The 25195-nt window shown below is 40.4% G+C and overlaps 1 protein-coding gene across 3 annotated transcripts in view; it reads left to right on the top strand.

Annotated features, from left to right (window-relative positions):
* The window catches only part of CYFIP1 (cytoplasmic FMR1 interacting protein 1), a 66747-nt gene that overhangs the window by 22889 nt on the left and 18663 nt on the right, over window positions 1-25195 (top strand). For all 3 annotated transcript variants that reach the window (XM_066622203.1, XM_066622202.1, XM_066622201.1), the window contains 13 exons: window positions 3428-3545; window positions 4516-4638; window positions 7572-7697; window positions 7785-7951; window positions 8925-9072; window positions 11400-11553; window positions 13182-13338; window positions 14276-14372; window positions 14715-14791; window positions 14902-15010; window positions 17530-17649; window positions 19388-19587; window positions 22063-22150. In XM_066622203.1, coding sequence (XP_066478300.1) covers window positions 3428-3545; window positions 4516-4638; window positions 7572-7697; window positions 7785-7951; window positions 8925-9072; window positions 11400-11553; window positions 13182-13338; window positions 14276-14372; window positions 14715-14791; window positions 14902-15010; window positions 17530-17649; window positions 19388-19587; window positions 22063-22150 — 1684 coding nt within the window. The remainder of the gene's footprint in view (window positions 1-3427; window positions 3546-4515; window positions 4639-7571; window positions 7698-7784; window positions 7952-8924; window positions 9073-11399; window positions 11554-13181; window positions 13339-14275; window positions 14373-14714; window positions 14792-14901; window positions 15011-17529; window positions 17650-19387; window positions 19588-22062; window positions 22151-25195) is intronic.

Raw genomic sequence — 25195 nt, forward strand, 5'->3', positions numbered from 1 at the left:
ACTTCAGCATGTTGCAAATTTCCCTTCACCTCATCCACTTCATTGGTTGCCATTTGTGAAGTTGACAGACACTTGCAGCTTGATTCAAACTGTGCTTTTTTTAACCACTTAGTTGTCATAGTTGCATCCTCCTCTTACATACACCATCCATCCATTTTTGGATCTGGAGCTGCCATTGCACTAGGGTTCATGTCACCTGGTGCGGGATGCCAGCGCGTCACCACCCCCCATGCAGTGGGCGGGGCAGCACCCCAGGTGGTAGGCATGGTGATGTACCATCACTTTGCCCCCACTGGTTTTTTGGCTGTACCTTTTGATAGAACAAAGATAGAACACATTCTACATGAAATGACGCATTGATTGATATATAACATGATGGTATTATTCCTCCAAATTATGATTTTAGTTATTTTGATCACTACTGGTGTCACACACACACACACACACACACACACCCCGGGTGTCAACTTATTAACACCTTATTGCAGCAGTTCTCAAACTTTTAGCACTGGGACCCACTTCTTAGAATGACAATCTGTCCACGACCCACGAGAAGTGATGTCATGGTGGAAGTGACACCATCAGGCAAATTAAAATAAATAAATATAAATAATTAAAGTAAAACAAATAATTAAATAAACAAAAGCCAGTCCTGGTCCACCAAGTGAATTTCCTCTGTAGCCTGCCTGCAATAACACCCCCCCTCCAAAACCAGTAAAGTTTTCAGCCCTACCCAGTGCCCAGTTCAATTTAAGAACTTCTCTTTAAACCAGATCACTGTCAGGATCCACCTGGCTTTGCAAGTCTCCAAAAACGTTCACCTTATCAGCTGATGCCTCTGTTTTGATCCTTTTTATTGGGGGGTAGGGGAAGCTGCCTTCTGGAGCACTTGTTTAGCTCCAGGTGCATAGGATCAGGACCATTCTGGTAGCCTTGCACTCTCCTTCACCTTGCACCAGCCAAGGCATGTTTGCTTACTCATGAGTAAACGCGACCCCGAGGCTTAGTTTTGCTTTCCATAGAACTCAATACATTCATCTGCTTGGAGGGAGGGACTTCAGGTGTTTTAGGGGGCTACATTCATTGAATCAGGCCCATTCTGGTGTCGTTGGATTCCTCTCAGCCTGCCCTTTCTGAAAGTCTAAGGCACGTTTGCCTACTCATGAGTAAACGTGCAATGCAGCTCACTTTCCATAGGGATCCATGCATTTTTTGTTCTCCAGGTTTTTGGCCATACCTTTTGATAGAAAGGAGATTTTTCACTCTGGTTTTTTGCATTGCATTCTGCTCGAAATTCCGCATCCAACGATATATAACATGATGGAGTTACTCCTAACCACTGTGATTTTAGTGCGTCACTGCCCTGTGCGTGTCACCCAGTGCGGCCCACACCCCCCGCACCCCCTAGCGACCACACTGAATTGCTATCAAAATATTCACTGGGTCCACATCACATGCTCTGTTTTTTTGTGCACTTTGGGGCACAGAGGCTTACAGTCTATTAAAATGTAACAACCAAATGTAACATAATAACTCAGACCAAATGGCCTAGCATAATTTACTTTACAGTATATTGTAAAGTAATCGAAGAATGCACAGCCTCAATCAAGGCCTCAACTTAAATGTGTTAAGTTAAATGCGTGAAGAGCCAGATCTTCACAGGACAGCAAGAGATTAGGGTGAAGGCCAACCAGGCATCCAGTGGAAGGGAATGCCTCATCAAAGATAGGATCTCAAAACACATAGACGAACAGGCCTTGCTGAGGGAGAGTCAGCATGGCTTCTGTAAGGGTAAGTCTTGCCTCACAAACCTTATAGAATTCTTTGAAAAGGTCAACAGGCATGTGGATGTGGGAGAACCCGTGGACATTATATATCTGGACTTTCAGAAGGCATTTGACACGGTCCCTCACCAAAGGCTACTGAAAAAACTCCACAGTCAGGGAATTAGAGGACAGGTCCTCTCGTGGATTGAGAACTGGTTGGAGGCCAGGAAGCAGCGAGTGGGTGTCAATGGGCAATTTTCACAATGGAGAGAGGTGAAAAGTGGTGTGCCCCAAGGATCTGTCCTGGGACCGGTGCTTTTCAACCTCTTCATAAATGACCTGGAGACAGGGTTGAGCAGTGAAGTGGCTAAGTTTGCAGACGACACCAAACTTTTCCGAGTGGTAAAGACCAGAAGTGATTGTGAGGAGCTCCAGAAGGATCTCTCCAGACTGGCAGAATGGGCAGCAAAATGGCAGATGCGCTTCAATGTCAGTAAGCGTAAAGTCATGCACATTGGGGCAAAAAATCAAAACTTTAGATATAGGCTGATGGGTTCTGAGCTGTCTGTGACAGATCAGGAGAGAGATCTTGGGGTGGTGGTGGACAGGTCGATGAAAGTGTCGACCCAATGTGCGGCGGCAGTGAAGAAGGCCAATTCTATGCTTGGGATCATTAGGAAGGGTATTGAGAACAAAACGGCTAATATTATAATGCCGTTGTACAAATCGATGGTAAGGCCACACCTGGAGTATTGTGTCCAGTTCTGGTCGCCGCATCTCAAAAAAGACATAGTGGAAATGGAAAAGGTGCAAAAGAGAGCGACTAAGCTGATTACGGGGCTGGGGCACCTTCCTTATGAGGAAAGGCTACGGCGTTTGGGCCTCTTCAGCCTAGAAAAGAGACGCTTGAGGGGGGACATGATTGAGACATACAAAATTATGCAGGGGATGGACAGAGTGGATAGGGAGATGCTCTTTACACTCTCACATAATACCAGAACCAGGGGACATCCACTAAAATTGAGTGTTGGGCGGGTTAGGACAGACAAAAGAAAATATTTCTTTACTCAGCGCGTGGTCAGTCTGTGGAACTCCTTGCCACAGGATGTGGTGCTGGCGTCTAGCCTAGACGCCTTTAAAAGGGGATTGGACAAGTTTCTGGAGGAAAAATCCATTATGGGGTACAAGCCATGATGTGTATGCGCAACCTCCTGATTTTAGGAATGGGTTAAGTCAGCATGCCAGATGTAGGGGAGAGCACCAGGACGAGGTCTCTTGTTATCTGGTGTGCTCCCTGGGGCATTTGGTGGGCCGCTGTGAGATACAGGAAGCTGGACTAGATGGGCCTATGGCCTGATCCAGTGGGGCTGTTCTTATGTTCTTATGTTCTTATACAGGTTTACTAATTTTGGCTATGTAAGAACTTGTTTAAGTTGTTGCTCTATAAGCACCTTTTTTTTGGCCTTACTTAAGACTACACCATGTTTTAACATTGGTGTTTGGGTCTGAGTAGCTTGCTGTGTCACGGTTATCTTTATGTTGTTGGTACTAGCACACAGGAAATGTGGAGAGAACAGAGTGGTGTTTGTTTGAGAGCTTGTTGTCATTATAGGTAGCTTTTGAACAAATAGTGATTTCATGTTTTTCCCTCCCTGCTATAGGTGGACATGCACTTCTTCTAGCAGTAGTCCTCAGTACAACATCTGTGAACAGATGATCCAAATCAGAGATGACCATATGCGTTTTATTTCAGAACTGGCTCGTTACAGTAATAGTGAGGTGTGTGTTTAGTCTTTAGTTTTAGACAGTTTATGTGGAGATCGTGTCTTACATTAGAAGTGCAAGTTTAAAATGTGCCACTGTTTCTTATACAGACAAGTTACACTAGTGTGGTGTCATAAAACATTTCACCTTGAGTAAAATTTCTCATGTGAATTCTGAATTTGAGTACTTCAGATTTCTAACTAATTTCATGCAGGTTTTCAAGGGCAAGCTAGATCTTCTGAAATTTATCCATATGAGTATACCAAAAAGGCAGTATGTTGTCCATTAATTAGGTTTAATTTGATCATAGAGGCCCAACTTCTAAGCATATATTCAGTGCTCATAATAAACCATGTTCTGTGTGAAGTAAGAGAAGTACCACCTTTGACTATGCAGAGTATTTTTCTTTTAACAGTGCAATTATGTGTAATGGGAGTAAAGCCCATTAAGTTCAATGGGACTTATTGCCAGCAGAATGCATAGGATAGCAGCCTAAGTAACCACAGTTGCTGCTTTTCTCCTCTCTTACTGTTTTCTATTTTAGTACAGGGTTTATAACCAGAGCCAGAATGAATACCTATATCACTTGAGGGAAAAGTACTGGTATAATCACTGACTCACCTCAAATTAAGATCCAATTAATAGCTGACCTGGAGCAATCTGGGCCCTGGTAGACACAGCAAATGACATTGTTTCTTCCCATGCAAATATTGACATAAGACCTGGGTGACTTTGTCATGGGAAGAAACCACATGTCTTCCATGTGGTTTTTCCTCCCACCTAGACACTCTTGGTTCAGTATGGGATCTCTCTCCAGGGAAGTAGTTGCCATGCTGCTCAGGCCTATACATGTCTGTATAAAAACTTGAAACCTAAATAATACTTGCTTAGCACAAAAGTAGTTATGTTCCATACAGTTAAAGCAACTTGTTTTTAGTTCTGTGTGCATTATATGTTTAGCAGAGATGGCATGCTTTTATTTCAGGTAGTGACTGGATCAGGTCGTCAAGAAGCTCAGAAAACAGATGCAGAATATCGGAAACTCTTTGATCTTTCTCTCCAAGGTCTACAACTCCTGTCTCAGTGGAGTGCCCATGTTATGGAAGTGGTATGTGGGATGAACTAAGAATCTTATGCTGAAGGTCAAGAGGAAAAAAAGATTAGTATCTGACTAATCAGATACTACTATCTGACTAATGTTGTATTTGGGGCCTGTGAAGAAAATTTTCCATCGGTCAAATGAGCAGTCTTGAGGATTTCTTGGCACTGCTTTGTTGCCCAACTTCCTCTTTATGTGGTTCGTATTGATTTGCAAGGCTGAGGACCAACTTTTATATTACTGTGCCAATAAAGAAGCCATAGGAAGTTATTTCTCATTGCAGATGCTACATGGAGCATGTGGAAGTTTTCCATACCAGAACTGCGCATTCTTTGTAATGCAGACAATGCATGTGCTACCTGACATATCAAAGTGCTTCTAGAAACTTGCATATGGCAGCTGTATACAGCTCCAGCCTATTTATACAAGGATTTTTATACACGGATTTGACTCAACATGAATGGCCCCTGCAAATGAGAAGGAATGTGCTGATCCCTGGAGAAGGGGAAAAATGCATCCCTTTAAAATCAGTTTAAAAAACTGAATAGTACTTTAACAATAGTCTCCTTAATAAGAGAGAGAGAGAGAGAGAGAGCGCAGTTGGCTGACAATCCATCAATCCTTCTCTCTCCAGCGGACCCCTCCCTTCCCCCTGAGCACATGAAAGAAAGGGGATCATTTGCATTGGTGAAGGGAGGGGCTGAGTGAAGTGCCTTTCTAAGCTTGGAGGAAGACTGATTGATGGATTGTCATCTTAATGACTCTTATCTTGCATCACAAAGGTCGGCAAGACTGTTTTTAAATCACCAGAGCAAAGAAACTTTGTTTTTTAAATTGTTTTGCTGTAGTGCGTTTTTTGCAATCCATGTGAGTGCTTGGAATGGAACCCATACGAGTGAGACTCAACCTGTACTAAGAATAGGCCCTAAGTGACCATCCCTAATATAGTATCCAAGGGGGCTCATGTATCTGCGGATCCCATATCTGTGGATTCAGTTATCTGCGGTTTGGGTCTGAGCCCTCCTGCACGCCCACTGTGTGTGCCCTCCTGGGGCTTCTGACTTCAGCAGAGGCTGTGGACATCTGTCCAGACGGCCCCTGGACTGCAGGGACGGGTATTCACCCGTATCCATGGTTTCAGCTATCCACTGGCTGGTGGTGGTGATTTTGGAACAGAACTCCTGCAATTAAGGGAGCATAGTATATAAATCTTGTGATAAATCTCATGAATTTAGAGATTCATGTAGGACAACAGAACAGCTGTTTTTTTAAAGGAATTTGCATGCTGTCTCTCGTGTTTTATGATAAAGACTTTATAATGTAACTATCAGGGTAACATTTCACATCATAAAGGCTCATATTATGATCCATAATAGTTCCAGATTTTCTTTAAGCATTTGCATTGAGAGATTCTATAACTTTGGTGCTTAATCCTTAGTAAAGCAAACTGACAAGTTATAGTTTAATTACTTCCAATTAAAATTGTCTGTGTGTAGCTCTCTTGAGCTATGCTATGTATGAACTTGATACTCTCTGTAGCACCTACTTTTGTTTTGGTCATTCTTTCTTAGCCATAGGTTCCAGTTGAGATCTAGTCAATTGCAACTAGTCATGCACTATAACTAGAGCCCACACACATCTAAAGATGCATTTAAACCAGGGGTGTCCAAACTTTTTGGTAGGAGGGCCACATCATCTCTCTGACACCATGTCAGGGGATGGGGAAAAAATAATTAATTTGCATTTCAAATTTGAATAAATTAACATAAATGAATATGTTAGAGATGGAACTTATATGAATTAATGAAGGTCTTGCAATAGTTCAAGACCTATAAAAGGCCTTGCACAAAGCAAGGCCAGCCTTTCCTCTGCTGCTACAGCTGCATCACAGACATGAAACAGCAAGCAGTGGAGGAAGTCCTCGTCCCACAGCTCAGGCGAGAGGTCGAACAGTTGGCCATCACACTGAGAGCAGTTGCATCAAGCCAGCGCTCACTCCAGCAAGTCTCTGGAGGGCCAGAGGTTAATTGGAGACTGGGGCTCCCTGAGGGAGTCCTCGAGGGCCGCACGTGGCCCCAGGGCCAGGGTTTGGGCACCCCTGATTTAGACAGATGTTTTCAACCTGAACAAGTATTGTAAAGCAGATGTATGTCCATTTCATGTGCTATCTGTATATGTAGGAGGTTCTTTTCATGGCTGATGACTTTTTAAACTAGCTTAGCATGATATTTTAGCGACTAGCAAGTAGTATAGCCTGGATAGATAAACAACCTGCAGTTATCAACCAAGAGGCACTTTGGGGTGGTATAATCTTTCATTCAACGCATCACCTGGCAGGACAAAGTTCCTAACAACACAGTCCTGGAACGTGCTGGAATCCCTAGCATGTATGCACTGCTGAAACAGAGACGCCTGCGTTGGATCGGTCATGTCGTGAGAATGGATGATGGCCGGATCCCAAAGAATCTCCTCTATGGAGAACTCTTGCAAGGAAAGTGCCCTACAGGTAGACCACAGCTGCGATACAAGGACATCTGCAAGAGGGATCTGAAGGCCTTAGGGATGGACCTCAACAAGTGGGAAACCCTGGCCTCTGAGCGGTCCGCTTGGAGGCAGGCTGTGCAGCATGGCCTTTCCCAGTTTGAAGAGACACTTTGCCAGCAGTCTGAGGCAAAGAGGCAAAGAAGGAAGGCCCATAGCCAGGGAGACAGACCAGGGACAGACTGCACTTGCTCCAGGTGTGGAAGGGATTGTCACTCCCGGATTGGCCTTTTTAGCCACACTAGACGCTGTTCCAGAACCACCTTTCAGAGCGCGATACCATAGTCTTCCGAGACTGAAGGTTGCCAGTAATCTTTCATTCAAACTGTATGGTGTCTGGCAGGTCTTATTGTTGTTTCCCGATTTGATTTTTTTTCTTTCTTGCTGTCTGTCAATTGCAGTATTCATGGAAACTAGTGCATCCAACTGACAAATACTCTAACAAAGACTGCCCAGATAATGCAGAAGAGTATGAAAGAGCAACACGATACAATTACACTAGTGAAGAGAAGTTTGCTCTGGTTGAGGTAAAAGAAAATGCATTTCTTTCCCCCCCCCTTTGTTCTTCATGATGTGTGTTTAGTTTATTGTTCAAAATAATCGTTTTTTTGCAGGTTATTGCAATGATCAAAGGATTGCAAGTATTGATGGGTAGGATGGAAAGTGTCTTCAACCATGCTATTCGTCATACCATCTATGCTGCTCTCCAGGACTTTGCCCAGGTCACACTTAGAGAACCATTAAGACAGGCTATCAAAAAGAAGAAGAATGTCATCCAAAGGTAGCAGTTGACACTTTGTCATGCCATTCAGTTTTTCATTTAAACACATAGTATGTGCTGAAGACAACATAGGGAAAATTCTGCAGTGCTTATCTGTTGCTCAATGTGAGTGTAATGTGTGCTCCCTACTTGAGAGTGGTCATTTTTGATACAGTCCATAAAATCTGATGCAATCATCCCTTCCTCCTTTCCTCAACACTATCCCAGTCAGCTGTGTCCTGGCAAACTTCAGCTAAGTTAGGATCCAGAGTAACACATGGCTCAGTACAACATTACCCAATATTCTGCAATTGGCCAAAGCCATTGTGATCAGAAGCTGTAAGTTAATGTTCTTCCTCTACCTTGGGGAGAAGAGTGCCATTGCAGCTCTCTTGGCCTTTTGGCAGATATTGGATAGCCACTAGGCCAGGAAGTATGCTGGATTTGAGGTATCCAAGTATGCTTGAATTTGAGCCTGAACGTTGCCAGATTTCAGGGAACGAGAACGAAAATCAAAATGGTGTGTTGAATCAACTCCTGAGTTCTCTTTTTGTGAGTCATATTTTTGGTGATAATGCTAGGAATTTGTTGCTTCACAGAACTGCAATTCCCTTGCATTTTTTGAGAAACAGCACAACAGGTTTACATTACCAGTTGGACTGGCTTTGTTACATAGCCATATTTATCCAGTAATGTTTGTGTTCTCATTTCTCACCACTTTAATTATTTATTTTAAATAATTAATTAATATAATGCAAATTAACCGTGTTTCCTAACTTCTTAAAATTAGATGCTCACAGGTTTAGAATTCATAATGTATGAAATCCTTACATTAGCAAGTGCATAGATTCAAAATTAAGTGCTTTCCCGGTATGACTTCCCGTCTGATGGATTGTGTAGTGCCGTTAGAAAGCATGCGTCAGTATGTTTTTGGTTTGGAAATAAGAGTTCATGCCTGATCATGAACTAACATTCCCTCTTGGATTATGGCTAGTGTTCTTCAGGCCATCAGAAAAACTGTATGTGATTGGGAAGGCGGGCGTGAGCCATTTAATGACCCTGCACTGAGGGGAGAGAAAGATCCAAAAAGTGGATTTGACGTCAAAGTCCCAAGGCGAGCTGTGGGGCCCTCCAGTACGCAGGTAAGTCTCTATATTAGTTTTGGTAAGTGTGTCACTGACTGAAACGGGAATTACTGCAGAACCAACCCATTTAAAAAGATTAGATATATAAATCCTGTGTAAATCTGGATTATTTGAAAATCTAATAGAGGGTTAATGTCACTTTAATTTTCTACACTGATTTTTCCTCGTCAAGCTTTTTCTCTCCTGTTTTCACCTTCTATGTGAATGCCTTTATATTTAAACTGTGTCTTACAGATTTTTAGTTATTTAGATGCAATCAGGTTTAAACTCCTACGATTAAATTTCTCATCCTGTTTTCAGTATAAGCACTCTCTCTCTCTCTCTCTCTCTGGTAGTATTCTCTGCCTACTGTGGCTTCTTATTATAATGCTGTTTTTTGAAACCTTTGCTTTTTTTCTTGTACTAAGTTGTAACTTATTACAACAATGATGTCTATGTAATTAGAACATCAGATCTGCTTTTTGAACTGTTGGAGATAGATCTTAAGCATTTGAATGTGTTGTGCCGTACCACAAAATCTGCTCTGGGTGGGAATGGGATGAGGGTTAATTATGTACAAATAAAACAGAACTATTCCTAATGTTGTGGGAAGGGATGAGAAATTGCATTATTTATCAGTATGATTGGTTACATGATTAATTTTTTTTTCCTGATTTTTTTCAGAAATAATTCCAAAATTAGGACACTTCTTAATTATCGTAATAACTATTACAATTGATCTTTAATAACCACTGTTAAAAGTATGGCTACATAAAAGTATGTTACATGGAAGCTTCATAATGTGCAGTATAATATTTGCTTAGCATTAAATCCCAGTTGGTCCCTGTTAAATTTGCTTAGAAATTCTGTATTGAATTTATATAGTACAGTCCATGGAACCAACTCTATGCCTAGCACCTCATTCGCAGTAACACTTTGGATTTGTTCTTTTGGAACTGCAGCCTCTAATGCCTTGTGGCCAACAGCTTTTGAAATACCATGCATTTTGTAATAACACAGAGGGGAAAAGGCAGTCCTGCTATTATGTGGAGGGGGGGGGATCCTTGTTTGATGCTTGAATCTCCTTAGGTGGACCAGGAATAATTCTCTGAATTGTGGCCTTGAACCATATTGGTTTTTCCCTGTTGGACTTCATAATCTGTTTCAAGAGTATCTTTTCCCTTTTTTCATTTCTTTCTCTGTTCTGGATCTAATCACCTGCATGTTTTTGAGAGTTAAGAATTTTCCATAGCAATCTTCATATTTTTGTGAGCCAGTTATTACTAGCTCACAAGGTTGTACTGTCTGTTAGGGTTACTGCTCCTTTAGTAATTCCCAAGTAATGCATGACATTTTGGGGATAAGAACTCTTTGTGACATGTTTTGCTATGGCTTAAAAACAAATAAACTTATAGCCAGGACAAATTTCATTCAGTTTTGCCAATGATTATTGGTTCCACCCCATTTTTGTACTATCTTCCTTCAAGAAACTCAGGATGATGTATGTGGTTCATTCCCGCCTTGTGTTCTCACAACAGCCCTGTGGGGTAGGTTAGGCTGAGAGATAGTGACTGCCCCAAGGTCACCCTGGAAGTTTCATGGCTGAATGGGGATTTGAACCTGGATCTTCCAAGTCTGAGACCACTACACCATCCTGGCTGTTATGTGACTATAAAAGAACTAGGAACAGGGATTCCTGTAACTTGGAACAAAATGAGATCAAACCTTATGTGCAGTATTCTGAGCCATAACAGAATAAGTAACTTAAAACAATAGACCCATCTTCCTTAGAAATGGGTCAGGTTGCCTCTGCATTCTTCACTATCTTGCTTGTCCTCTCTTAACAAACTAATATACATTTTCTCTGGTTTTGTGGTCTCCTTTTCTTATTTACCCTTGTGTTTTTTATTAACGAATTCTTTCTTCTCCCCTTGCCTCTTCCTTCTCTGTTGGTTTTTAGCTCTACATGGTTCGCACTATGACAGAGTCCTTAAACTCTGCTGAGCTGTTGAAGCAGCTCAAATCTCTGGGAATGGAAAAGTTATTGCATGTGATAAACAAGTTTCTGAGGCAGTCCTACATCTATCCCACTCTTTTAAACTTTGGTGGTAAGGCATTACTTATTATTTTTAAATAACATGGTGATGTAAATTGTTCCACTACAAATTGTGGTACATTTTTTTTCTTCCTTTCTTCTTCAGGTTAACAGCTCTTGAACTTCCTTATCAGGTTTCAATTTGAAGTGGAGCAGTCTTTTCTTTTTTTGCCAGTGTGTTTCAGTGATGCTGAACTAATGTGCCATGTGTGTTTTTCCCCTATCACGAATGTTCTGTTTAATGACGCAGCTTTACATGGTGAGAACCATGTTAGAGTCCCTCATTGCTGACAAAAGTGGTTCCAAGAAAACCTTGAGAAGTAGCCTTGAGGGGCCCACCATATTGGACATAGAAAAATTCCACCGAGAGTCTTTCTTCTACACTCACTTGATAAATTTCAGTGGTAAGATATGTAGATGATCAGTGTCCAGCTTCAGCATGTCCTAACACCTGTAACATGACCTGGGAAAATGTTTCCGATTTTATGTGGCTCACTGGATTTATAATGATGGCCTTTTCAGAACCCAGCAACCTGGCATTTGGCTGGCTGCTGTTGTAAACAGGATGCTGGACTACATGGACCTCTGGTCTGATCCAGCAGGCTGATGTTCTTAATACGTTAGAAAGACTGGGAATTACATGTTTAGATGCTTCATATGTTTTCCAGTTAGCATGAGTCTTCCTTTTTTCATTTTAAAATTTTCAGTGTGATAAGAGACCCAGGTATTGATCCTGTTAAAATGGCAAAAAGTCTGCTAAAGTAATTTTTTTTTCTTTTAAAGATTGAAACCAGGCTTCTTGCCTTGGGGATAAAATATTTTCTCTGTTTGGCCTGTGTTTTCTCTTCTTTTGGCTGTAATCGGAAGCATTCTGTTCTAGAGAATTCACCTTTTGATGTGTATCTAGTCTTATCATTCCACCTTGTGTTGTCTTCCCAACTTACATTGTTACTGAACTCTTTGTTCTGAATGGGAGAGAGACTGTTCCTGTTCTAGTGCTTTTCAGTCACAGTGGTCTTTTTCACTGGCGCTATTATCCTTGTTTTTATTTCACTGGCAGTAGTGTTCCAATACAATGATTCCCAAACCATGAACTGAGACCCAACTAGGTCTATAATTATATTGCCATCAACAGCATTGAGTTGGGTCTAATCTGGGCTATTATCTGTACTCACCCTATGAGTTGTATTAAAGACTCCATGGTCTTTGCACAATAGATGGTCACTGTACTCAGCTCTAGTAAATATTTCAAGGTTTAAAGCTGCAAGTTCTACATTTCTCCTGGGCTAGTCTTCCCATTGAGAGGCTCAGTAGATTATATGCTTCAAAAATCCTACTTGTATTGGTAAGACTTAAAAGGAATGACCTACTTGCATTGCAAAAAGACATACTTGCATTGGTAAGACTTAAAAGTAGGATCTACAGACTAGCAAAATGTTTTTGATGGTTCACTTAATAGAAAGGTTTGGGGACCACTGCTCTACCCTACTGAAAATAGTCTGCTATGATAAGCCAGAAGGAAACCTTAGCATCCCTGATAGTGTCTTCAGAGCAGTCTATTTGCTTTACCCTCTCCCCCCTCCCTGTGTGTGTGCCCGTAACAATTGTGTTTTGTGTGCTAGTTATTAATCCATGCTCACTCATGCACATACACTCTGTTCCTTGCTATTCCAAGAACTAAAGTTTAACCTTCCTAGCTCAAACTGGAAGAACAATCTGTTTGTATGTGCATTACTAAACCACTAAGCTGGCACTTCTTCTTGCAGCAGTGTTTTCAGTAATACACACTGTTTTGGTGAGCATATTTTTTAGTTAGTTATGGCTATGGGAACTTCCATAGGCTCTGCATTTGAGCATTAGTGTTTGTTTTCTGTTCATGCACCACTGTAGTCAAATTCTCACACCTTTGTTTGGTTCTGTTGCATTATGCTGTTAGAATAGCTTTTATTTTGCATGTTTGTGTTTCCTTTTTTAAAAAAAGATTCCTTTCTGAAAGAAAATTAATGCAGTATCATTTTTTTTCTGCTATAAGAAACTCTGCAACAGTGTTGTGACTTGTCCCAGCTGTGGTTCAGAGAGTTCTTTTTGGAATTGACAATGGGCAGAAGAATCCAATTCCCCATTGAGATGTCTATGCCTTGGATCCTGACTGACCACATTTTGGAGACCAAGGAGGCATCAATGATGGAGTAAGACTAATCACTTCTTTCACTTCTTGTTTAATAGTAGAGAAAATTCTGATGAAAGCAAGATTAAATGTTTGAAGAAGCAGTTTGGGGTTTTGGGATGAGGGAAGGGACTCTTAAGTAAAAAATAAACTTACCAGTAAGCGAAAAGAGTGGGGTTTCATGGTAAAAATGAACAGAATGGTCCTCTCAGGTTTGCTGAAAATGTGTCTAAAGCTCCTAGGCATCTCCAAGTTCTTTTCAATCTTTGCTGTTTCTGAGGGTTCATGTTCTGGAGCAAGCAAATGTTTTTCCTGATACCAAGCTCTGCCTGGGAGCCTTTTGTCAGGGATTTCTCTTCAGGGCATGCCTCAGCCTTTTGCTTGGAGACTTTTCAGGGCTTTTCTCAGTCTTGCTTCTGAACCTAGGGTGAATGCAGTTTCAGTTTCACTAGCTCATCTCCCCTTCTTAAGATTGGTCACTCTCTCTATTTTCCTACCACTTTTCCACTTCTTAGAAATCTTGATATCCACTGATTTGACTCACCACTGATACCAAGGTCCACCTTTAAAAGTGTTGGAACAAGGAAAAAAGCATAAAAATCTAATTTCCTACCATTGTGCTGTTAAATAATTATAATTTTATTCCACTAGATTCCATTATTCACCCCATGTGGCTGAATGTGGTTTAGCATCTACACACCAATGTATTCTACTGAGCGATGGGAGCCTGATAGAATAGGAGCAATGTTTTCCTTTCTAGTATAATAGTATTATCAAATTTACATTACTATCTGAACATCAACCATCAGAATTTGGAGTGGTGATCCAATTTTGTGTTTGCATCATTTTAACTGGCAAGTTAAAAGGATAGTTTTTAGTTTCAAAATATTGAATTTGTCTATCAAAGTTTCAGCTGTTTTGTGTATAGGATTGCAAATGTATCTTCTCCTTTTGTTTAGGTATGTTCTATATTCTTTGGATCTTTATAATGATAGTGCTCATTATGCACTGACCAAATTCAAGAAACAATTCCTCTATGATGAGATTGAAGCAGAGGTAAGACTGTCTACACCTTTGTCTTTATTTGTTCTAAACTTGTTGAGCAGCAGCACAATACAGAGTTTCATCTGGTGAGGATGACCCAAGAGAATGAACCATGAATGAAACTTGGCACGTTTCTGAGGTGCATGTCAATCACTTGGTAGTTGGTGTGCATGAACAAGGAATCGCAGATCTAACATCATAGACATTCCAATAGTCTAGCTCACTAGAACAAAATTTCCTGTCATACAGAGCAGCTCTAAATTGGGGTGCTAAATTACTAGGCATGTTTCAAGAGTTAACCATATTTGTGAAAATATTCTGTATTGAAATGAGTAATTCATATGTTTTCTTCAGGTCAACTTGTGCTTTGATCAATTTGTATACAAGCTGGCAGACCAGATATTTGGTTACTACAAGGTTATGGCAGGAAGGTAAGTATACCCATTAAAGTATTTTCCATTGTTCATTTAAAAACCTGAGCACACACATACAACCCAGCAACTTGCTTTATGTTGTGTGTATTGCTCTCCCTTTCAAATAGCTTGCTTCTGGATAAGAGGTTGCGATCGGAGTGCAAAAATCAGGGAGCAACAATTCCATTGTTGACATCTAACCGGTATGAGACACTGCTAAAACAGAGGCATGTGCAGGTTAGTAAGCAACACCCTGTGGTGGTCTTGAATTACCTGCTTTAACTCTTTTAAAAATCTTCAGCTCTGAGTGTTGATGCTTCTGTTGCCTGCTCCTTTGTCTAAGGTATCATAGTACAATGACGTAAATGTATGAGACACAAGATTATTGTTTATGAGTAACAGTAGCCAGATGATCTCCTTAACTGCAAAAATCCTTTTTAGTTTACGTATTCTGTATTGAATTGTGTCAGACATAATATACTTGGACTTTAAAAAGCTTTTGACAAAGTATCTTGCATTAGGTTTCTAAGTGAACTTAAAAAGGATGGTTTGGCTAGCAACTCAGATAAAGGGCCAATTTTAAATTAGTAATCAAACTCAAGTTTCTAGCTGTCAATTCATATATTTTTTGAACACATAGCTATAAATGGTTGCTATAACAACTGCAATAACAATTAGAATTTATCTTTTGGGAATTAAATAGAGCCTTTGTACTATTCAGGACCATCATCTAAAACTTCTGATCATGCAGCCCATTTGTCTTTTGCACTATAGAATTTATATTTGCTTAGAAAGGTAATTATGAGAGTCAGAATTTCTGTTTGGTTCTCTGTGTGCTGATGTCAGGCTAAGTGAAGACTATGTGTCATAATTTTCCAGAGGCAAGGGCCGATAGTTATTGACAAAAGAGTCAGTGACATGGCATGGAAAATAAATGCCATGACATGGAGAACAAATGTTTGGTTGATAGAGCCTAAATATTTATAGTTTGCACAATAATTAATATACAGGTGTGTGCCCCTTAGCAACCTACTGGCTAACGCCGGGATCACATACGTGATGACCACGTGTAGTTCCATGGTCATCGGGGGCACACACCCCAACCCTCGGAAAGCAAGGGGAGCTCAGCTCCACTCGCCTCTGGAGGGCTGTCTGAGTCTCCCAGAGGTAGCACACGTCCAAGCGCTGCCTCAGCAAAGCTCAGACTGAGGGAAATTGTGCCTCTCATGTGATTTCCGACTTCCTCCATGAAACTGGAAGTCATGTGAAAAGCACAATTTCCCTTAGTCTGAGTTTTGCAGAGGCAGTACTTGGGTGTACACTGCCTCTGGGAGGCTCAGACAGCCCTCCAGAGGGGAGGGGAGCGGAGCATCCCTTTCCCTGCAGAGGGTTCATATAGTATCAAGAACAGCTTGATGGGAATTGTGGTCCCAACAGGTGCACGACTGTACTTAGGGTGCAGTCCTAACCAACTTTCCAGCACTGTCATAAGGGCAATGCAATTCCAAAGTAAGGGAACAAACATTGCCTTATCTTGAAGAGGCCTCCATGACTGCCCCCAACTGCAGGATGCAGCACATTCCCCACTAGCACAGCTGTGTCAGTGTTGGGAAAATTAGTTAGGATTGCACCCTTAAGTAACTATAGTGACTACACACTATAAGTCACCTGTGTAATACATGTTAAGTATCCCTTATCCAGACTGCTTGGGACCGGAAGGTATCTGGATTTCAGTTTTGTCTGGATTTTGGAATAATTGCATAAATATAATGAGAAATGTTTCCTCTTGCATTTTTTCATTGTTACCCATATGGGTGTCTGGTGGCCTCAACAGTGTCTGTACAGGTACACACCACAGAGCAGAGAATAGAACTCATAGCCTGTACTTGGTGTGGGATTCGCAAGACCTTTTAGTATTCACACTACAGAAAGTTTTTTTTGGTGGGCCGCTGTGAGATACAGGAAGCTGGACTAGATGGGCCTATGGCCTGATCCAGTGGGGCTGGTCTTATGTTCTTATGTTTTTTTTAAATTGGACTAAAAAGTCTGGATTTCAGAACAGTCTGGTTTTTAGATGTCTGGATAATGGGTAATCTACCTGTATTTTGTAATGCTTGATCTCAAAAGTGAGAATTTGTTCAAAAACTAACTTGTTAACCCTAAATGTTAATAATGCACTTATACATATATATGCTTATAGAGAGGGCATCTGATTATCTAGACTTGTGTGTTTTAGTACTGTATCTTGTAAGACAGAGTTTCTCAAACTGTGGGTTGGGACCCACTCAGTGGTTCGTGAGCCAATTTCAGGTGGGTCCCTATTCATTTCAATATTTTATTTTTAATATATTAGATAATGCTACCATGGTATGTGACTGCATTTGGAGAAATGTTAGACTTGTACTTTCAACAAGCTACTATATATATTCTTTTAACAATGACAGTAGGTGGCACTTACTCCTGGGTAAGTGTGGGTGGGGTTGCAGCCTAGGATTGTTAAAAATTTTCCTGCTTGATGATGTCACTTCTGGTCATGACATCACTTTTGGTGGGTCCTGACAGATTCTCATTCTGAAAAGTGGGTCCTGGTGCTAAATGTGTGAGAAGCACTGTTATAAAAGATCCAGATAAACACATTTGTACTTCGCACATGACTGCATTTTTTTTATGTAGCTGTAAAATTTGGTGTATATTAAGTATGTACATATGCATAGCCTCTCTGATAGTTTTTGATTTTTGCATTTCTTTTGCTTCAGCTTCTCGGTCGGTCAATAGATCTGAACCGCTTGATCACACAGAGAATTTCAGCAGCCATGTACAAGTCAATGGAACTGGCAATTGGTCGCTTTGAGAGTGAAGATTTGACCTCTATTGTTGTAAGTATTGAAGATTTAACAGTACTAAGAAATTGACTCAGGAATTGGCTTAAGTTCTCAAGCTCAGGTGTGTGTTCTGTTCCTGGAACCCCTGCATATGCTGAAACCTGCGGATAACCAAATCCGTGAATCTGCTTTCAGAAAAACCAGAAGTGCTCTTCTGACCTTTCTGGGATTCAGAACACCTTCCAAATGCAACTGGAAGGTGCTTCCAGTAGCATCTGGGTGGTCAGGTAAGGCCCTCAACCATGGGTTTGGAACCCGTGGTAAGTCAAATCCTCAGGTCCCAAATCTGTGGATTAAAAGGGTCAACTTGTACATCCTAAAGTCACAAAGAACTAATTGTGAGAAAAAGCATGTAACATGGTACCTTCCCCCTACCCCTTCATATCTTTGCCTGGTCACAAACATTGACCGTGGAAGGGATCAAAGATTATCCTTGTCTGTAAACCTAGTACAAAGGCAAAGTTAACAGGAAGTCAGTGTGGTAATGAAGGGTATGGGAAAGGAGAGAATAACTGAGGCTGCTTATGGTTATCCCAGCATGGTTGTTCCTTCTGTGTCTTTCTTACTTGCCCGTCTTCTACCAAATGTTTTGGCAGGAGGGCCACATCATCCCTCTGACACTGTGTCGGAGTCCGGGAAAAAAAAGAATTAATTTAAATTTAAAATTTGAATAAATTTATATAAATGAATATATTAGATATGGAACTTATATGAATGGTGTGCAATAGCTCAAGACCTATAAAAGACCTTGCACAAAGCAAGACCGGCCATTTCCTTCACTGCTGCTGTACAAGTAATGGAGGAAGCCCTCGACCTGCAGTCACGCGAGAGGTTGAGGTTGAGCAGTTGCCCACACACTGAGAATGGTTGGGTCAGGCCAGTGCAAGCTCCAGCAAGTCTCCGGAGGGCCAGAGGCTCATTGGAGTCTGGGGGCTCCCTGTAGGCCAGATTAGGGGTCCCCTAGGGCCACAAATGACCCTTTGGCGGGAGTTTGGGTGCTCCTGACCTAAGCTATTCTTCCAGGCCCTAGACTCTTGTAACCAGACATTGCCCACCTCCAATTCTAGCTTTTCTTTATTTCCAACCTTTGTTTCTTTCCCTACCTCCTCCTCTTTGTGCCTCTTATCTATTGAGTCCCTTTTATTTTCTTCATCTTCTACCATCTTCACAAACTAAACTCATTTTCTGTTTTACCCTGAATGTCAGCAGCTCTGTCCCACAATATTCCACTCCCTTTAGTGGGCCAGAGTGTGGGTAGGAGGAGAAGTTTGTTTGTAACATAAATTAGATATAATTGTATGTGGTAATGAAATTACATAATGTATGAAGAACATGGTTTGTTGGGGTTATCGTATTAAAGATATCTGATATTATTGAAAATTAATCAGATTATTTAAATTAGGTACAACACGTGTATCAAATCTCCATGTACCAGAGCAAGACTTCCTATTGACTTTTACTAGGAAGAGTATAAATGTAGAATATGAATGAGCTGTAGCGTAGTGATTCTTTTGCTGAATTTCAATTCTTGTATTAAAAAGGCATTGGTATTTGGCTGTTGGGAATAGACTGGGCTTTTTAAAAGCCCTTTTAAAAAGATGGTCCTGGCTCCTCACTTAAACTTTATAGGGTATGTATCTTTTGCTGCAGACCTGCAACTTCTTTGACAAGATTCTCATTATGTTCTTTCTCCCTCTATCCCTGCTTTCCTTTACTTAAATACTGTTTTCAGGAATTGGATGGGTTGGTAGAAATTAACAAGATGACACACAAGCTGCTGAGCAGATTCATGACTTTGGACAGTTTTGATGCCATGTTCAGGGAAGCCAACCATAATGTGTCAGCTCCCTATGGAAGGATCACACTTCATGTCTTTTGGGAGCTCAACTATGATTTTCTTCCAAATTACTGTTACAACGGGTCCACTAATAGGTTAGTATGGCAGTCAGGTTTTTTCTCTTCTTGATGTTTGCATTATTTCCATTGGCTCATGTTCATATTTTGACAGCATTCTTAAAAGCAGCAATTTGTTTAATTGAACTTAGCTTTTTTATTTTCCTTTCAACACATTTATTTATACACACTCTCCAGCTTACAGATGGATGTGTTGGTGCTTTTGCATAGGCAAAGTTTGTCCTTTGGTGCTTCTGTGCAGGCGCAATATTGCAGGGCCTGTGCAAACTGGCTATCTTCAGCTTTTTGTGCATTCAAGACAAAATGCAAAGGTTGCTTTTTAAAGAACATTTGCAAGGAAAAAGAGCAGACTGTGGGAGAGCTGATGTGATGTAGTGGCCAAGAGTGTAAGCTGTGAGAGAAGACTCTAAACTCACTATGTGGATTCAGGCAAGTTAGCCTTTTGGCTCCCGCTGCCATTGATCCACCCCCAGTCTTAGACACTGTCTTAGACATATATTCTTAGACACTGTGTAACTGCTGAATATTATTATGATCAGCACCTAGTGTAAAGTATTTTGTTTCTGCTTGGTATTGAATTATGTGCTATGTGATTTGTATTTTTTCTTTATAATAATTAGTAATATTATAGTGAAGTATAACAGTTAACTTCCTACTTCCTGTTAACGTCGATCATGTCCAGCATTTCTCAACATTTGTCCCCCCTTACCACTTCCCATGGTCCACCTATGTAGTAACCACTGTTACTTCTGGATTGGAAGGTCAGATGCAATGCGACAAATGCCTGTAAGAGGCTCGGAGTGGATGGGAGGGGTTTTTTGAGAGCGCAAAAAGTGCATGCTGGAGCTCTGCCCACCAAGCTGAGCCTCTTACTGCTGCTTAACATGTTGCTTTGCTAGTCTCACTACCAGGCAGCAGGGGTCTGGGGGTTGCACCTGTACCACCTGACACAACCTCAAGTACCACTGATTGAGAAACACTGATCTAGTTTTTTCAAGCATTCAGGCTACTGGCAGACTGTCTGGCCGTCACTATAAACTTAATGCTTATAATCTGTTTAAGGAAGAACATTTTCTGCCCAATAAGGATCTAAACTACTCTAATGGATGTACGGGGAGCGTACACCCTCCCCCAATCTGCAGATAATTAAATCCGCTGATATGGGCCCCACTTGTAATACAGTAACAGGAAAAGAAAAAAAATCATTTACGATAACAAAAGACCAATTAAAACACACAAATAGCAGAGAACAATTGAACGTAGGCTAAGTTAAAATATATTCTTGAACAGTGGTATTTTGGGCTGTCATCTTAAAAACTGGTAAGTTGGGCATTCCACAGATGGGGTGCATCACTGAGAAACTCCTTTTTATAATTGAGGTCTTTCAAATTTCTGTTAATGGCAGGTCAGAGAGAAGAACCTCTACAGATTATCTTAATGAACAAGCAGGTTCACAGAGGAGTTGAGGATCCTATGATGCATTTGTGGTATCCAAATATATGCCAATGTTATTATTATTATTTATTATTAACAGTATTTTTATACCGCTTTTCAACAGACAGTTCACAAAGCAGTTTACAGAGAAAAATCAAATATCTAATGTTACATTACTTGTCTAGCAAGTGTAGGTAGAAACCTTGAGCTGACAATGCAATACAAAGCATAGTGAGCGCTATGTATTGCAACACCACATTTGGTACAGGTTTAGTAGCTACATTCAGTTTGATTAAGGTGATGCTTATTAAAGTTTTTATCCTGAATTCATGCTTGACATTGGACTGCTTGAAAATGAAATGCTTTTTTTGAAGTGCTTCAAAACCTATATTATGTTTATCAATTACGTTTTTGTCCCCCTGTACTGGCACTGCTAATGGTGTTCTGATTTCTATAATCTACTTTATCCTGACTGCTTAGTGCTGTGCTGATGAAAATGGATAAATTGCTAGGACAGACATTATCTAGAGATTAAAAAGTAACGAGAACTGATTATCTAGAAGCATGCCAAAATCTACAGTTTAGCAGGATAGTGTGCTGGAGCAGATTTAGCAAAAAATAATTTTGTTTATCAGAGAATGAAGGAATACATCCAATTTAACGTAAAACCACAGAACTAATTTTTGTTTTTCTAACGCTTTTTGAGGACAGTTCATTTGTTTGAATGAATTAAAGATATTGCTGAAATTAATTAAAACAATACAGTGAACTCTGATGGGTTCTAAGCACAGCTGGTAAATGTTCTGAAATTGCCCTATGCAAGCACCAGTTATTACAAAAGTATCTTCTCAATGAGGGAAAACTGTTGTGTTCTTAGTATTCTGTATAATATACTAATCCTGTGATGGTAACGAGAAATCTTCTCATCTTGTTTCTTGCCATTTCAGCACAGCAGAGCCACATTATAGATAAGCATGCCAATTTATTCTTTTTAAGGTGGTATAGATGCAGCATTTGTGATTGCACAAATGCTAACTGTTGTGTTGTTGATTCATATAGGTTTGTTCGAACAGTGCTGCCCTTTTCCCAAGAATTCCAGAGAGATAAGCAGCCTAATGCACAGCCCCAATATCTTCATGGATCGAAGGTTAATAGTTTTTTTTACATTTCTTCTTTGCATGTGATACACATTCAAAAGATTGCATTGCATAGCTTACAAATTATTAAACTGTGCATTGTATTTTTTTAACATCTTCTGCCTACAGCATCTTTGTCCTTTATAAACCATTGATTAGAGATGTTTGAAAACGGTATTATTTACCTTCCTCAGAAGTAAGCTCATTGTGGTCAGTTAGGCTGTAAACCTATCTTGTGCACTGGAAACAAACACCTCTACCAATGATTTTCAAAGGGAGACTTAATAACAGGTGGGAATTTATGCACCGAGAGAAATTGGCTGGTTCTGTTTATAACGGCTAAACCATCGTTTGACCATTGTGAATGAATTCATGCTTTCTCTCCTTTTGTTCCTTCATCTGCTTGTGTGCTCTAATTCCTCCCATCTTTTTCTCTTTAAGCAAACCATAGTTTGCATCCAAACAAGAACAGGAAACCATGGTTTTAACTGCAATAATACACTAGAGGAGGCAGGAGAGAACAAAAGGGAGCTCATGAATGCCATCATTGGACCAGTATATGATCTTGTAATCTGCCTACAGCTCTTGCAGACCCTTAGATCGCGCATACCTCTGCTCACTATCAGTTGTTACCTTCTGCTTAACCCTACACACCCTGCTTACTGGATTTGAAACAGTTGGTTCTGCTAGTCCTGTATCCTTTGTGCCTCTCTTCATCTTTTGCTTCCGAAATAAGTGTACTTTTTCTGCAATTTCCAAATCTCAAGCAGGACTGTGGTTTTGTGCCCATGAGATGCAACTTTGCATCTGGAATAAATTATGCACCTTTGATTGAAAGGTATTTATTGAAAACCTATTTTGCAAGACTGGATGTTTACTAGGCTGTTATGTGGAAACTCTGGTTAAGAGGAGCTAGTGCTGTGCACTTTTTACATGGGTATAACCCAGGCAGTATGAATTTATTACCTATTTTATAAGGAAATACGACCATGGGATTGTAGTAAAACAATTGTAGTTTTTTTTTTTACAATCCCTGTTATCAGTGTTCCCTACCTGCTTTGCTATCAGTTGCAGTCATGTAAAATGCAGTGTTTTTGTTAGTAGTAGAAACATCTTCTGTTCCAGCATGATTTCACCATTGAAATGGTTTGTTGGAATTCCAGTTGTGTTTTGTGCTCAGTTCTTTTTATAGACCTGATATTGTTCTGATGAGATTCTGTCGGTCTCCAGGAAGGTGCTAAATCCTGAAATGCTTCAAATCTATGTTACTAGCTAAAAGTCAAATGGTATAATATGGAACACCTAAAATGATCCTGAAGATTAAACAAAGGAAAACTATGCTAACAAGTTATTCTGATGTTGGGGCCCAGTATTAATACTTGTACTAATATGTGAGATGTGAGTTGTTAAGTCACATTTTATTTATATATGTGTGAGACATAAGCAAAGACAATAGACTGAAGAAAAGATCTCGATATAATTGAAGTGGTATCCTGCAAAAGTGGCCAACATGACATTAGCTTTAATTTTGTGCTTTTGAATGTGACTTGGACTACTATCTAAAAAAAGAGTCTCACAGAAGTTAATGAAATGCCACCCATTGGAAGTGTTCAGTGAATGAATGGCCCTCAAAAGAACAGCTTATCATTTATTTTACACACTCTTGTGTGGTCCCTGAGTTAAGTAATGTTATTACATTATTAATAGCCTATTAGGTAATCCACATATAATTCTACTATATGGCTTAAAATCAAAAATTGGAATATGTCATAGATTATTTGTATACCACTGTATAAATTGAAAGAGTGCAATTTACCCATATGGATTCTGTGGTGCCATGTTGTCACAGCGATCTGTGTAACCAAATTTCAGGAAAAGCAGCTAGAAATTACAGCAATAACTAGTTTAGCAGCTGTACACGTTGCCTTATAGCTGCACAAAGGCATATTACCTTGAACTAAGCATAGTATTTCACAGGCATTTAGTAATACATGTATGATGTCACAATATAACCAGCAGTTCCAAAGACTCTAACTTTTTAAAAATGGTACTGTTAATAGCTATGGAGTTGAGAGAAAAATGTTGCTACACAGATTTCAGAGTAGAACATGACAAATATTTGAAACCAAAATAACGATTTTTTTCTCTTTCCCCCACCTCCATGACCTGTTACACCTATCAGTTAGTATGTAGAGAAGTTCTATAGATTACTGCAGCTTTATAACATGTGGAAAACAAATTTTTCCATTTGTGTTACAATTTTGTTTTTCTTCTCCAGTTTGCTTGTTTACGCAGCTGTTCTAATTTATTTTCCCTGACCAAGATCCAAAGAAATGCACAACTTCTCCTATGTGCTTAGGGGGCTTTTGGATTCATGGATTCAGCAACTCTCCATGGTACATGGTAAACCACTTCTGAAACCATGAAGAGTTTCAAAGATCATTTTTGATGCAGTGTCCTACTGTTCCAAGAAACAAAGCACACTCAAAATGATCAGCATGCTGAAGTGGCTCTTTGGATCCCAGCCATTCGTTCTCCCCCATCCATAAGAACATAAGAACAGCCCCACTGGATCAGGCCATAGGCCCATCTAGTCCAGCTTCCTGTATCTCACAGCGGCCCACCAAATGCCCCAGGGAGCACACCAGATAACAAGAGACCTCATCCTGGTGCCCTCCCCTGCATCTGGCGTTCTGACATAACCCATTTCTAAAATCAGGAGGTTGCGCATACACATCATGGCTTGTACCCCATAATGGATTTTTCCTCCAGAAACTTGTCCAATCCCCTTTTAAAGGCGTCTAGGGTAGACGCCATCACCACATCCTGTGGCAAGGAGTTCCACAGACCGACCACACGCTGAGTAAAGAAATATTTTCTTTTGTCTGTCCTAACCCACCCAACACTCAATTTTAGTGGATGTCCCCTGGTTCTGGTATTATGTGAGAGTGTAAAGAGCATCTCCCTATCCACTCTGTCCATTCCCTGCATAATTTTGTATGTCTCAATCATGCCCCCCTCAAGCGTCTCTTTTCTAGGCTGAAGAGGCCCAAACG

Source organism: Tiliqua scincoides, chromosome 3, assembly GCF_035046505.1.
Source record: "Tiliqua scincoides isolate rTilSci1 chromosome 3, rTilSci1.hap2, whole genome shotgun sequence".
NCBI lineage: Eukaryota > Metazoa > Chordata > Lepidosauria > Squamata > Scincidae > Tiliqua > Tiliqua scincoides.